The 16,324-nt window shown below is 41.4% G+C and overlaps 1 protein-coding gene across 1 annotated transcript in view; it reads left to right on the forward strand.

Annotated features, from left to right (window-relative positions):
• dym (dymeclin) overlaps positions 1-13,845 on the forward strand; it is a 47,501-nt gene extending 33,656 nt beyond the window's left edge. The window contains exons 15-17 of the mRNA XM_068704712.1: positions 2,299-2,481; positions 4,849-4,962; positions 12,477-13,845. Coding sequence (XP_068560813.1) covers positions 2,299-2,481; positions 4,849-4,962; positions 12,477-12,626 — 447 coding nt within the window. The 3' untranslated portion in view covers positions 12,627-13,845. The remainder of the gene's footprint in view (positions 1-2,298; positions 2,482-4,848; positions 4,963-12,476) is intronic.
• Positions 13,846-16,324: the final 2,479 nt, after the last annotated feature.

The raw sequence follows: 16,324 nt of genomic DNA on the forward strand, positions 1-16,324 counted from the left end.
TTTTTTATCTTACTTAAAGCAAACAATGACCACTTCTAATTATTGACTTATAATCACACTTCAATGCATTATCTGTGTGATTAAAATTAATTAATAACAATAAATTACAACAATGAGAAATGTAATACACTGTGATCCTTGCAAAAAATGTCAGTGAGTGACCCAAGTATTATGATACTTGATCGTATAAGTCATTATAAAATGCTTTTTAATGTGTCATAATTGTTATAAAGCATCATTAATGTGTTTGCGTGCTTATAGCTACAATTATACAGTGCTATAAGCTGATTATAACACATTATATGTACGTTTATAATGCATTATAGACATAGACAGAGCTACCAAAAAGTCTTCTTTGTTTTTAAAGGTTAAAATGGACAAAGTGCATTCTTGCATCCAAGACATTTGAAATACTTGTATTGAGTTTATTTTGACAATATGAAGAAGGTAAATAGACCAATATTAGCTTATTACAGATATATCGATATTGGCAATAATATAATTATAAAAGTGTCCCGCTCTGTAAATATCTTGGTCTCAATTTGTTAAAAAAGTACTCTAAGGTATTCTAATAAAGAAAATGTTTGTTTATGTAAAAGGGGGGATTTGTTCTATATATTGTTATCAGATTAACTCAAAAGCTTACAGCTTTTCAGTGTGACAAGGGACTATTCTTGCTAATCATACAGACCCACGATCAGAGCGAAGGAATCTTTGCCGTGTGTGTTACAGTGTTGGTCCTTCTACCATCAGACTTATTTCATTAGTGCACCATCTCATTAAGCTAAGCTACTTTGGATGTTCTTGACTCCTGCATTCGCTTAGTCTGCATTTTTGTGTTACTGTTTACAGAGTAGATGCATCTCAGAGCAAATGAACTTGCTATTAATTCTTGTGAGGAAGTCATTTTTTTTTGTTGCTTTTTGGCAAATGAAAAACAGCAAGTCCATCTTGCAAACAGTGTTTGTATTTACAGATGAAGCAGGTTACTATTCATTGTTTTGTATTTTTAGATTGGTTTGGAAACTAAGGATCTTATCTATAATATACCATCAGTACATGATAGATTTCGCAGAACGCCCGCAGTTGTCACACCGCGGGAAATCATACATCGTCTCTTGACCTGTATTCTCCAATTCATTGCTGCGTTGTTGTTTATCTCTTTTTAAAGATTAGTAATTTTCCCACAGTCTCTCTGCCATTTCCTTTCTGTGCCACAATGGACAAAGCCACGTGGGACGTTATCTCATCACGGTGTGGCGTCTGTCTATCTGTCTGTCTGTCTCTGTAGACACATTATTGTGAGAACACTGCAGAACAATGCATGATAGAATCTCTGTTCTTAAACCGCAGGTTCCCCAAGTAGAGCAGATGGTCTGATTAGATTTTACCGTGGTGCTTAGATTTAACTAGTAAAACGTCTTAGAGTAGTGATATAAGGCTGTAACTTAACTATTTTAAAAGCTACCTTTATAGGTACTCTCCAAAGGTTAAAGGTTTCAAAGCAGGAACAAATGGACACACATCCCAATCACCCTTCTTGTTACAACATCTTAAATTTCATTTAGGACTCAGCATTTAAGTGGATTTTGTTACCTTTGGACAGAGCCAGGTTAGCCGTTTCCACCTGTTTTCAGTCTTTGTGCTAAGCTAAGCTAACTGACCGCTGATGGTAGCTTCATATATACCCTACAGACATGAGAGTGCTATTGATTCTCTCATTTAACTAAGAAATATAAAGGTGTATTTCCCAAAACTATTCCTTCTAATGTACCTTTGAGATTTGAGCTCTCGTAACTACAACACACTCGTACATTGAAGTTCCTGCCTTCTAAAGCTTTGTGATGTGTAGGTTTCTCTGCCTGATATCTGTATTTCTGAATGTAATTGCTTCGTATTTTGATTTGTGACGAGCCTACGTTGTGTGAAGAACTTTGTAAATAACTCATCATGACAGCCACTCAGCCTTCTTCGTCTTCCTCTCGTTCCCACACTCTTCTCGTCCCACACTGTCACCTGTCACTCACCGACAGTTGTCTTTGCCTCCAGAGGAAAACCTACTGTGACATGACGTGATCTGTGGCTTTGAATGTCACCTATCTGTCCCTAACTAAGACCGTGGCTGTCAACTTTCATCCTTCTCTCCCTCCTTCTGCTATTTCTTTCACTTCTCTGTTCTCCCCCTCCCCCCTGCGGATCAATCAGGAAGCAATCATTTAAAAAAAAAAAACACCATTTCAAGTGGAACCAGTGTAGTAGGAAACCAATTAACCTTTACATCCTCCCTCTACCCCCCAGGCCCAGGACCTGAATGTGATCGAGGAGGTGATCCGCATGATGCTGGAAATCATCAACTCTTGCTTGTGCAGCTCTCTACACCACAACCCGAACCTGGTGTACGCGCTGCTCTACAAGAGGGAGCTCTTTGAGCAGTTCAGGACGCACCCGTCCTTCCAGGACATCATGCAGAACCTGGACACGGTCAGTCAAAGTTTTTTTTTTTGTTTTTTTCCCTCTCTCAAATATCAGAAGTGAGAAGCATGAGCCAGGGAGCGCTTTACCTCATGGCTGAGCCGTGGTAATTATTCCACAGATCAAGGTTGTACAGATTTTCCCTGAATGTCCTCTCAGTCTGCAGGGAAAGTTTCAAAAAGCCAGGCAGCGCTGGAACATATGCGAACTGCATCGTTAACACGGTATGCAGTCGGACTGTGCGTCACGCTGAGCCCTGTGAGCTTAAGCAGTATTGATGAATTAATCAGTCCCCTTGTGTCGAGAGGCTGTGTGTCAAATATTCATTGAGTGTTGGGGGAGGAAGGAACAGCGTGAGAGAAAGCTGTCATTCACAGCTCTATTTGTCATATAGACGAGGAGAGGAAGCTTTGCTGTGTATGAGCATGTATGTATGTGTGTGTGGGGGATGGGGGTTGCTGCATCCATAGCCATGGATTTTGGTGTTATCCATAAGTATGAGGGAAGCATGCTATCTAGAATCCCTCAGTTAAGTCAGTATCCCTGAGGCAATTCTCCGAAGCCTTCCCAGTGTTTGCAAATCCGTGTGTGTGAGCATGAGATTCAGGATGAGGGGCTGCCTTTTTTTTGCTCCTCCAAATTAACCCCATATGGGAGGCCTTCAGAGCTAATGACGAGATTAGTATTAGATAGACACACACACACACACACACACACACACACACACACACACACACACACACACACACACACACACACACACACAGTGCTCATGTAGGCTCTGGTGTGTTTGAATTCTCCAAAGCAGCCGCAGAGCGTGAGCAGAGAAAACATTGCCTGTAGATGCGTTTTCCACTGTTGGTTAGACAAATATGAGCATTAAAAAGAATCAGTAATACCTAGAGTTTTTTTTTAATGATCAAATATCAAACATTTCTCTGGGGGAAGAAGCTAGCACAGCAGTGGAAACACAAAATACTGTTTCCTTGATGTCTTCTTTGGGCTTAAACCCAGAAGGCATCGGATAATTTGAGCTCCAGTGAAGTGCTCATTTTAAGTGGGATGAAACATGCTCAAACCCTATAGTGAATGTGTAATGTGAAATACTGTCTATATGTATGTGCTTTCTTAGCTTGTAGCCTACAGGCATATTTGCCGAGCATATGTCCGTAGCTTGTTGAATTTGGTTTAGAGGTTTTTCCCTCTCTAAAAGCAGACGTTATGCAGTGTTACAGCCATCGCTTCACCTTTCATCCACTTATTTGCAATGATTCTCAATCAGTTTTGTCATATAATTGCCATAAAAATAATACGATACGTAGCTCTCTATCTCCGCGTAGTATCGACACATTTTAGTGTCGGCTGAATGTAGTCTCAAATCAACAGCTTGTCTTTCAGTCAACACGTAACGTTAACAACACACCGCGTTAGAACACTCACCAGTGTGGCTGTTTACAGAACGAGGCCCTCGACATGTGGCACGAGGCCACTTTGTTCTAACTTGGATCTCCATATTGCACCCAGTGTCATCATGTAGGGTGTGGCTGCCGCAGCATCAATGTGACAGCTCCAAACAGCGGGATTAGAAGAGTCAAAGAGCTTCATGACGGAACTGAGAGTTCATATTAAACCTTAAGAGATCAAGAGGCCATGAGATCCTGTGTTGTTTTCTTTTGGGCTGTACCAACTGTCATTTTTTACATTCAAGCTTCTATTGAAGTTTTTATATAAAGCTTCAAATGTCTGTAATCATATTTTATGTCTTCATCGTCCAAAAAAACAACATATCCTCAATTTGAATCAAGTGATTTGTCTTTTTTTATTAAATCATACTTTCTTTAATGAATATAACTCGTCAGTGTGGGCCACACAAACAGTTTTATGACGGCTGTGAAAATGTTGTCTTTAAAAGGCTAAACACCAATAAATATGGATTAAAGTAGAATATTTTGTTGGCTGGAATTGAATCCAAAATTGACATCAATCTTTTTTCAATAAATGAAGTACTTGATTTTAGGGGGCTCTGTGGACAAAAGTAAGTGTTTTCTGAGTTACTGTAATTTACTGCTCTTTAATATCTTGATGTATATGTATTGGCACATATGTGCCAATACATATACATCAATACCAGTTTACCCATGAGCCCAGTATTTCCTGATAACATTGGGTGTTCAAAAACCGAAATGTGTTTTAAGTTGGTTTACATTTCTAGGTTTGGGTTAAACAAACGTGAAAAGTTGATGATGGAGCTACAGAGGTGCTGATTGGCAGATTGTCTTTAGACAGGAAGCCTGTCAGGCTCTGGACCAAATGGTTTTTTTTTGCACATTTTTTTCTGTATTGTGATTGGCCCTTTCCTCCTGTGTGTCTTTGTAGGTGATCGGCTTCTTCAGTCAGCGTCTGGAGCAGGCTGGAAGTGACCTGTCAGTTGAGAGGGTTCAGGAAGTCATCATGAAAGGAGCCCAGGCTCTGCCCACAGACAGACTGAAGGTAAATCTCACACACACACACACACACACACACACACACACACACACACACACAAACACAGCAGGGGGTTGGATGTAATGGGCGAGGAACAATGAAATATGAGACTGGCTGAAGAAAAAATGAAGTGGGACATATTGGTCATCAAGGTGCGTGTGTAGAGGGTGCAATGTGTTGTCAAGGGCTGGCAGTTATGGTTGTTTTGGTGCATGGGGAGGTGAGGAAAAGGAGAATTAGTTTGTCTGGACAGGTGAGAGAGGGAGAGCTATATGGACTGAGGCGAGGGAAAGATGGAAAGAGCCATTGGGACATGAGACAAAAGGCTAAATCCCAATTCTCATTAGCATTAATGCCCATCTTCATTCCATCTTCGCTGGCCTGCTGCATGCGAACATGTAATGGCATTTCAAGGAGATGGGATGGGGGGCTAGGGGGCACTTTGTCATGGGCACATAAGATTGGGGGGAGGGTGGGGCGGGGGGAATATAAATCTGCCACCGCGCCTCGTTACCCAACACTCCCTACACTCCTGGCGGGTTCGCTAACCCCCGCCCTTCCCAGCGCTCCTCCATTAATCAGTGAGGAAATATGTAACCGCCGGTCTCCCCACGCCACTCCTCACCAGCACACAGAAGCTCTTAATTGTGTGTTTCATCATGTGTTTCATGTTCTATACTCGGCGGCTGGCTGCAAGGCATTTGTCTCGCTAGCCGACGTGCAAGAGGGATGGCGCATGGCCACGAGACCATGTGCCGTCTCTCCCGGCTCCGCTCTCATTCGGCACCTTAATGTAACGATCGACCAAAGCGCCGTGTTATTACGCATGGAGCCATGTGGATAACCCTGCCATGCCCTTCAGAGAAGGGGGCTGCACCTGTAGCACACACTCGTGCAGTCAACTGTAGTGTGTGTGTGTGTGTGTGTGTGTGTGTGTGTGTGTGTGTGTGTGTGTGTGTGTGTGTGTGTGTGTGTGTGTGTGTGTGTGTGTGTGTGTGTGTGTGTGTGTGTTGGTGACTCTCACATTGACTCCAGCTCCACAGCGTGACATGAAGCGAAGAGTATATCTGGGCAAAGTCTCCTCCGGGAGAAGGCCCCACCGCTTCATGGTACCAATCGCTCAAACAAACACTGTCTCTCCGCCTCTCGCTTCCTCTCATCTTATGAGCTCATTGCGCTGTACAGCTCCAAATGCAGAAAATCCATAAACTGGATTAATGTTGTGTGGAATCATCAATAAGCTGGTAATTACTCTGTAAAGGCTCTTAGAATAACTATTGGTGTCTCAATCAGGTGTGTGTGTGTGTGTGTGTGTGTGTGTGTGTGTGTGTGTGTGCATGGAGAGGGCTGACAAGAAAGAGAAGAGAGGATGTTTCTTCATCTCAAATTGAAATTGAGTCTGAGCACATTATTCAGTTGTTTGTAGTTCATTAGTGAAGTTATTCTATAATGTGGTCACTTTCACATGAAATAGCAGCGCAGTGCATTTTAAAGGAATGCTATGAGTTAACAATTGATGTTGAATTTTGACTTCCTGAAGTTGAAGCCATTTCGACACTGAGCTGGAAACTAAGTCTGAAAACACCAATGTTGCGTTGAAGTGTATTTGGCACAGACAGTTAATTAGTGAAATGATGCGTACAATAATACAATAAAAGTAAAAAAAGAGCGAGTTGAGTTGAGTAGAGCCGTACCATGCTGTGGCATACGACTACGTCTATATATCAGACGTATACATATAAAAAAAACAATCTGTTTGCGTCCGTCCATGTTGACGTTTCCGGGTTGTTTTAGTTGAGACCTCTGTCCACAGGAAACATAAAAACTGATTTCCAGATCACAGGCAACAAACAGCTCGGCTGAACAAATCATTATTTTATGGTGACAAGGGCCTCTGATAAAAATAAAAAAAAGACTTGGATACAGATTGAAGACAGCCTCTGTGCTGTGTCATACAGCGACAATTAAAATAGGGGCTGACAAAGAAAGAGACAACAGTTGTCTTCACTAAAGCTAAAGCTAGCCTGTTACAGCTACGGAGAGTTTCCTGCTGATCTCTATGATAACCTGAACTGTGTTATTTTTGTGTTTCTGCTTATAATTCCTACCTGTTAAGCAACAGTCACCCTCAAGCGGTTGTGCTGCCGTGATGAAATCACACCGTGTGCTTCGGCTATATTGACATTTAAAATGATCAATCACTTAGAAAGTTAGAGGTGACAAAAAATCCTTCTAGACTTAACTGCCACATGGCCCCCGGCCATCACTGGGGAGCTTACGTCATTGTTCTGCAAAAAGCACTGTTTCCCCAGTACACATATAATTACCAAGTCAGCATTTTAAGATTTATACACCCTGAAGACAGTTTTTGGGCGAGAGAAACATTTTAGTCTGAACAGAGGGCTGAACTTGAGAAGAAAAAAAAGACACATTTAGAAAATGAACTGCCTTAGCTTGGACGTACTCGTAACATTTGTCAATGGGGGACATTTATGGGTCTCGACCAAATTACTTAACCTTCAGTTGTCTGATAAAAGAATCAAAACTATGCAGAAAGGCCAAGAAGACTCTTCATCAGATGATGGCTGTAATGACCAGTTTTGGTATGTGTCAATATAAAGATAAGGAAGAAGACATTTAGCAGTTTTCTATTATTTCAAGTTTCAAGTTTTCAAACCCAACCTGAAAGTACTTGTGTGGACATTTTCACATTCATCCACCTTAGTGTGGACACAACGCAAATTTGGTGCCTTGAAATCCATTAGTTGGGAGGAACTGACAGTTGTTAAGTAAGTAATTTTTGTTGTTTTGCGTGAGGGGAACATTGTAGACACAAGACCACAAAAGAAAGACTGTTGACATAAAGGATTTTAAGGCACTTAACTCAAAGACGTAGACATGTAAATTAGGTCTCAGCTGAAAGAAAGGGTTAGAAAAAGGTTGTCAATGCTCCAGGGACGACCCTCAGCGCCTCGTCACTCAACTGTCTCCCTCTCAATTGTGTATGTGTGTGTGTGTGTGTGTGTGTGTGTGTGTGTGTGTGTGTGTGTGTGTGTGTGTGTTGTTTCAGGGTTTGTGTGTGTGTGTGTGTGTGTGTGTGTGTGTGTGTGTGTGTGTGAGGCTCTCGTGGGCAGTGCCTGTGGAATGTGTTGTTCAGCCTGACCAGCTGAAATCAGCCTTATTGAGCAGTGATAGCCAACAGACTCTCTGGCTCCTCAGAGCGGGCCGGAGGGGGTGGGAGGGGCTTACCAGCTGTTACTCGGTACCTGGCCCTTTGTAGGTCTGATGGTCACTCTTCAGATAACTTGAGTTACAGAGTTACTGTGGAATTATTATAAAGATGATTCACCATATAGTAGGAGTTACTTGCACCTTGTAGCTCCTTTAACCATAAGCATTGCTCCTATCAAACTCCAATACTTGAACATGATTTCAAATTGTGAGTTGTTGCATCAACATTTCATAAGTTAACCAAATAAAGAGACGAATGTATAAAGCATAGGGCCATTACTATTTTATATCAAAACGAATCAATCGTTTTGTTTATAAAATGTAAATAAGTTAACTTGACTTAGTCTACAGCCATGCTGGCAGCTTTGTTCGGCTACACTTTGGCACAGCAGTGCTTTGAGCTACATGCTAATGTCAGCATGCTAACATGCTCACAATGATAATGCAATCATGCTGAGTTGCAATGTTTAGAATTAACATTTTCTGATGAGCATTATTAAACACAAAGTATAACTTAAGCTGAAGTGAATGTCATTAGTCTGCAGCTATTTGGTCATGAAGCAAAGTTTTGGAAACATTTGATGATGACGCGAGAGGAAAAGTCAGAGAATCACCAAAGTCATTACAATTCATCATGAGAGTGACATGAATGTGCGTCCCAAATATCTTCAAGACACTTGACTCAAAACTATAGATGTCAACCTACTGGTGATTTTTGATGTGTGTGGACCAACCACTCAAAACCCACAGAAACACCATTTACTTCATTGAAAGCAGAGAAAAGCAACATATCCTTAAATTTGTGAAGCTGAAACCTGCTAAATATCAAGTGTAAGTGTGGACAAAAGACTTTTAACAAACCTACCTGAAAATATTAGGGTGGATTTTATTTTTTGTTTTTCGTTTGAACCATGGCCTGAAATCACTATTGTTAGTATTTTTCATTTTCAGTGCTTGTGTATGTACCTGCATCTCTCTGTGTGTGTGTGTGTGTGTGTGTGTGTGTGTGTGTGTGTGTGTGTGTGTGTGTGTGTGTGTGTGTGTGTGTGTGTGTGAGTTAATATTTGCTCCCTAGCCGCATTCTTCTCTGTCTGACCGAGCTCTGACAGCACAGCAGAGGCGGGAAAGGAACACAGAGTCCTGAGTGAAGATATGAGGCCAGCCAGCCAGTCAGTCTGTGTTCAGGGGCGAGGGCCTGACCCGCCAGGACCCATAACTAACTGATATGAGCCCGGGCCAAGTGGGTCCAGACAGCTGCCAGACTGAGAACACAACAGAGGAGGAGAGGAGGGGAGGAGGGAGAGGAGGCGACAGAAGTGGAGAGGGAAAATATTAAGGATGGTCTGATAGATGCTCAGGTTTTTCCCAGAATAATCAGAGACATTTTTCTTGTGACGCATGTAGTGATATCACCAAATCCCTTGGTGGTTCTGTCCAATATGGAAATCAGTGGAAACATGTTGGCCATTGTGATACAAGGATCTTTCATCTCTTTTTGTGCTCAGTATCTAGAGAAAATGGTCAGATTCATACACCTACATACATAATAGTGCGGTCTATTCTCTACCTCTTTATTTGTCCTGCTTAGTTATTCTTGTTCTTAGCTGTTGTGGATTTCTGTTTATATTCCTAGTATGTGCTCACGTACTTTGCCATTAAAGCTGATTCTGATGTGTGATGGGACTTTATGTTCCTGCCGTTTAGGTTCATATTTTCAGTGTTTCTTTATCTCCTAATAATAACCTTTCCATGACACAATAAACCAGAGAGGCCCGTGAGAAGAACAAGAGAGAATGTTGGCCAGTGCAGGGGTTAGAAAAAAAAAAAGAACCCACTCTGCCTTTGTTGTCGATGTTAGGCCAATTACACCTGTATTCACAAAGCATTCAAATAGTGGCTGAGAAAAGACCGTTTGTGTGCTTATAGTCGAGCTCTGATTGGTTTCGCTTGTTCCTGTAAACTGTGAGTGCTGCATTCAGAGGTCATGATGAAGTGCTTCTCATATTCGGTTGCAATGCAGTCGCAAATCGAGAGAACATGTAAATTTAAATATTGTCCTCCTACAATGTGCAGCATTGTATTGCCACAGTGGGCTTCATGTCTGTCTACAGATGTGTTTTAATGGAAACACTCTCACTTAAAAACATTAAATGACGGTTGCTGCTTCCACCACATGTTTTCCATATAGATGATCAGCTATGATCTGAGCTATTGGAGCGCTTTTTCCATATATTTGCAAATTAATGAGGGAAACGTTTGATTCCTCAATGCTCACAGAAACGATGTTAATACCACACGCATGTTTGGCGACACAGCAGTGTTTGTTGATTAATGCTTTAATTATCTTAATGACATAATTAGCATAACTAGTTATGTTTGATTCATCAAGATGATTATGGCAGGACATTAATCAGCTAAACCGCCTCCTGTTTTAGTCTGTTTGTGTCAACAAAGCTGCTGAATTAAAACAAAGTAGTTTCCATCGTAAAAAATTCAAACCTATGCTACGTCGTCTGTGCCAGCAAGTAAAAGTGAGCCTGGCTCGAGTAGCTCTCCGCATCGTATGAACATTTGATGAGTTTGTAAGCTTGCCTACGCGACCGTCACCTACACACAAATACCAGCCAGATAATACAGCTCCTGCATTGTGTCTCGCCATCACAATGGCGGTGGTGTGTGTGTGGTCTGGCCTCAGCAGCCTGGCATATGGCCTGTGACCCCGCAGCCCCTCCGTCTGTGTCATTATGATACCGATAGTGTGGCTGTGAATGGAGCCAGCCAGGACTCAATAGACCGGACTGGGACCATCGCATAAAGGCCCTCAGCGTCTGTCTTTCACCGCAGACTGATTACTGGCTGCGTGTGTGGATATACATGCGTGTGTAGACAGGAGGATATAATGAGCTTCCCTTGTATTATTGATGTTCTTCTTTTTTGCTGCCTACCTGCTGTTGAGTGGGTTTATGTTGGCTTCAAGTAAAAAATGGAAAAGGAACATCCAGTATTTCTTGTGTTGACACTTCGAAGAGGAACGGCACATCTTGTATTAAAAAGACCGTCAAAATGTAACTATCAATCGTTAAATCACCTTTCAAAATCTCCATAATCAAATTTTTGCTTCAAATGGGAGGATTTTTGGCTCCTCTCTGTTTAATAGTTTTGGAAACTAACAGTGTTTAGGTTTTGTGGAATAAAACAAGACATTTGAAAATCGGAAACGATAATGGGCATTTTTCAGAATATTCTTATTAAGCTTTATAGAGGCAAAATAAGTAATTTACCAATTGTCCCAAAATATTTAATTTATTATCATCGACAAAGAAAACCTGCATGTCCAACCACTTTGAGAAGCTGGACCTTGCTATTTTTTTTGTCATAGATTAATTGATTATCAAAATAGTAAATTTCCTGTCAATTAACTAATGTGTTTCAGCTCTGAAATTCATATAGCACATGAGTATGCACAAGATAGTACACTCCACGTCCACGTGTGTGTGTGTTGTCTCTGTTTTCCTGGGGGATTAGCTCCGGACATAATCAACACTGAGGCCCGACAGTATGAGCTTGATAACCTCTCCCGGTCCAGCTCACTGAGTGTTTTGTCCGTTGACAAGCCGTGTCATGACCGGCTGAAGCTTGAAGGCCTGAGTGGCTATTACCAAGTAATCGGGTTACTCAGCACTTCTCCACAAGTCTAAACAATAAGGTCACGATGGCTGACGGACCGCTCGGTAAAGTTACACCCCTATGTTTGGTTTCAGTTTATTAGATTGCCTTTTGTTTAGTTTTTTATAATATATTTACTTGTTTTGTATTGAGGTCTGTTCTCTCATTTGTCTCCGGCTAGTTTCTGAGCGACAGTCGATCCGTAAACGTCCGTATCCAGTTGCCCGCCGGGGACTTGAGTTGACGTTCGCACATTAGCCGTCCCTTTAAGAGATCGGTGGTCAGACCACATTAATACCTGTCCCGCAGGCAGCTGTAAGCAATTTTACCTCACAGACAGATGGAATTACATCTGCCAGCGAGCTACTGTACCTGATGAAGAGTAATTACTGAGAGGCCTAAACTAGTTAACCTACCTGTGTAGCAGCAGAGATGTCGCCGTGTTGATTTACCGCTTACCTGGCAATCATTGCAACAGAGGATCAGATGTTTGTCACCATGTTCATTTTCCACAGTGAAATTCTGGCTCCGTGTAGAGCCGCCTTTTCCAGAATGGTTTTACCCCGTTTTGCTTATTCCAATTTCAACTTTTTCTGTTTCTGCTTCTCTTTTTGTGTGAATAGAAGTTTCCGGAGCTCAAGTTTAAGTACGTGGAGGAATACCAGCCGGAGGATTTCTTCATCCCCTACGTCTGGTCCCTGGTCTTCAACTCTGGAGTCGGCCTCCACTGGAGCCCGCATGGCATCGAGCTGTTCAGCATGGACTCTGGCTGAAACACCTGCTGCAGCAGACTCGTGTGCGTCTTCATCCCCGTTCAGTACAGGAAAAAAATAATTAAAAAAAAGAACTGACGGCATGTGTGCGTGTGTTTGGGTGGGTGTGTGCGCATTGCCCTTTATAGTATGTGCACGCTGCTTTGAAAGTGCCTCGACCTTGTACAGACTGGTGTTTCTTTTCATGCACAGCCTCTTTTCTCTTCTTATATCATAAAATATCCTCTGCTTCAACACTGTGAAGCTTCATCTGTGCTGGTTAACAGTTCACCCGGTAGCGCCCGCTTCCATACGGTCAGTCCTGTAGGGATTACCAAGTTAACACCTGAGCAGCTTCACCTGGTTCCACAGCACATGGCGAGTTACATGTCTTCTGTTAAATGTTCTGTTATTGTGAGGAGCTCAGGACACCGGCGATGGATAATCCTGTTTTTTTTTTTTTGTTTTTTTTTCTTTCTTCCTTACAAAGAAAAGGTCAATTAAAACACATGTACCTTACGTTACACTGCTCTGGTTAATTTACTGCTGCACTGAATGCTAAGAAATAGTATCAACTTCATATTCAACATAGATTAATGAATAACTTATGATATTGAGTTTTAAGTATCTCATAAAGTACGGTTTTATTTTGACCAACATTGTTCTCTGGATACAATTGGTTTTATAAAATATTTGTGTTTGTGAAATACATTTTTAAAAAGGGTCAGAGGAAAGAGAGAACCAACTGAAAGTCCTCCGGTTTTTTGTAACATGCATGGATTTTAGATTTCAGTCCACCTCCAATAACCCACATTACACTATAATTAATGCTTAAGTTCAGTCCCTGGATAATATTAGCGGTCCACATCGCTTTAGTTCATGTGATTTAATTTGTACTTCTGTCTTGTTTATTTGACTGTTCCGCCTTTTGTCGTTTCCTTTTTCCTTGTGATGCAAGTACTCAAACTAGGACAAGTCATTGAACCGTTTGTCCTGTTGTGCATAATAACAGTGGATTTGACTCTTTGATTTGTCACTTTATTTGCATGTTTAAGTAGAGACTTTGTATTAAATTATTTATTTTCATGTATATTGTTTTTTTTTTTTACATATTAAGCCCTCCCAAAATGTAAACGGTGGTAGTACTAAAATGACGACTACTATGAAAGAAAAACAGTGGTACTATACTTTGAATCTTCCCAGGGTAAAAACTGGCTTTATATTATTACATATACTATGACAACAGTTCTTTGGAAATAGGAGTTTAAATAAAAATATTAAATCAAAGCAACCAAAGTGTCATGTGGTTATTAAGTGAAGTGAACTACTAACAATATGGACATAAAGGGGGAATATATTCTATATCACATTAAAATTATAAAAATGTTTGCATTGACACAGATTGTGTATCAATGTTCACATCTTACTGTTGTGCATTTCCCTAAATGTTGAGCTAGTCCTTTAAAACGATGCAATATCTTTTTAGGATTCCTTTAAAAGTTGCAAGCAGTGTGATTTTTTTTCCCCCCCAAGGTTTTAGAGGCCCGAAGAGCTCAAACTGAATTTTTTGAAGGAAAAATTGGAGAAAAGTCATTGTGTTTGGCAGAAATAGTGTTTTTTCTGTCATTCCTCATTAATCATTGTGCAGCCAAAAAATGTATCTTGGAACCCCCTGGTTGGGAACCACAACTGTAGACAGCTTCGTTTTGATAAATTGTAGGTCTGTGAGATATTGACATGTTGACTATTTACTCTGGAACATCAACTAGAATAGTGCTTCCTTGGCTCATTTCAGCTAAAGTGCTTTTTTTAAAGGTTATATACTGTATTCTATAGAACATTTATCTATATATATTTATACTTATTGCCACCTGTGTACCATCTAGACTCGTCCTTGGTTCCCCTCTCAGGTAAACACTGTTAGCTCTGTCAGCACTGTTGCTGTTGTTTGCACTTTTAGTCCCGTTAGCTGCGAGCCACCGCCTCAGCTGTCTCCATGTTAAGTGCCATGTGAAGGCACAAGATATGCTCTGAATTTCGAATTTAGCACCTTTAACTCTGCAGAGCAAACTACACAAAAGATAAATCTGCCAAAAAAACAAACTACACTTTAAATGCTGATTATATCTGCATCACAGATGACGGTAAACGTTAGCGCTGCATGTGTCTCTCATGTTTCATTGTTGCCCGTTGGCCTCATAGATGCAGAGGCAGCAGAAACAGTGGCATGAAACCACTTTGGGGGGAAAAGTTTATTGCACAATGGCACCCACTGTGTCGCCGGAGCTCCCACTTCCCAAGAGAATTTCATGCCTTTCGTCTCTATTGTATTGATTTTCATGCCTGAAATTCTCTCATTCTCAAGGACAATATAATGGAAGCAATTTGATGCAAAGAATGGCCCATTTTCAGCCCGGGGTCGTCGGTAGGTTACAGTTAGGCTGCGCGCTCGAGGACAAATTATCCAGACTCTTTCTCTCTCTGCACCGACGCTCACCTGCTTCCAGCTCTATTATTGCCATGCCAGATGGTTGAGGGGAGGTTTTCACAAAGTGACATGGCCCTCCTTGTTCCATCATGGCGTAGGGGTCACCTTACCATGGGCTCCCATTTCAGGTGACAGCAGGAAGATGGATGGGGCAGGGGATTCTGGGATGGGTAGTTCGTTTTTTTGAACAGGCTGGTACCTTTTCCTCAAGGTCTAGGTGTGGTTGTGTACCAGTGCAGCATGGCTCCGGATGCAGAGGTCATACCCAGATCAGCGTCTATTGAATGATATAAAAACTGGAGCACTGGAGACCAGATTGCTGAAGTGGCTCTGTACTAGCTACTGGTAGCCCCCAGTGACACAGAACCAATTAAATTGACGGATTACCACAGTAACGATGGAAGGTCGTTAGGCTCAACGGTTTTAGGATTAGGTCACAGGAAGGAGGACGCTCGTTCACAGCATGAGAACAACACAGAGAGTTAGATGTAAATACAAAAATAAACACTGATAACACCTACTGTCATTCTTTCCAAATCCTCAATGGAATGAAAACAGTTTCAATGGGCTGGACCGTCAATGGAAATACACAAAGAGATATAAAGAAGAGACAGACAGGGTGTATAGTGCACATGATGTCTGAAAGATACCAGTGAACCTAGGTTTAGTCATCACAGGTTACAAAAAGTGAACGACATCTGGTCACCACACCATAGGAAAGGCTTTAAAAGTCACATAGCTCTACTGTAGCGTTTCTCATCTATATTTCACACTATTTTTCTATTTTTGAGTTGTTGAGTTACTTTACCGAAATTCTTTCTAGGTCACCGGTCGTTGACCTTTTAACATGGAGCTGCTTAACATCACAAGACAGGAGCTGACCTAGGATAAAAGGTAAGAGGTGATTTTGTGTTTTTAGCCACGCTAGCAGTGTGGCCTTATGGATGATAATGTCAGTCTGTTGGTCAGCCTGTCCACCACTTTAATCAACTATTGGATACATTGAATTGATTAAATTGTGTACTGACATCCGTGGCTCCCAGAGGAAGAATCCTACAGACCTACTGACTTTACAAATCTCACCACCAGCAGGTCTTTCACTTGTGAAATCAACACCTTCTTGATGGATTTGCACAACCATTTTCTGTACAGACATTCATGGTTCCAAGAGGATGTATTCTAATGCTTTTGGTGATCCCCTGTCGCTTCCTTTGGCGCAATCATTAAGTTG

This window comes from Cebidichthys violaceus, unplaced genomic scaffold (genome assembly GCF_023349555.1).
Source record: "Cebidichthys violaceus isolate CVI_PGR_0920_01 unplaced genomic scaffold, fCebVio1.0.p SCAF_99, whole genome shotgun sequence".
NCBI classification, from domain to species: Eukaryota; Metazoa; Chordata; class Actinopteri; order Perciformes; family Stichaeidae; genus Cebidichthys; species Cebidichthys violaceus.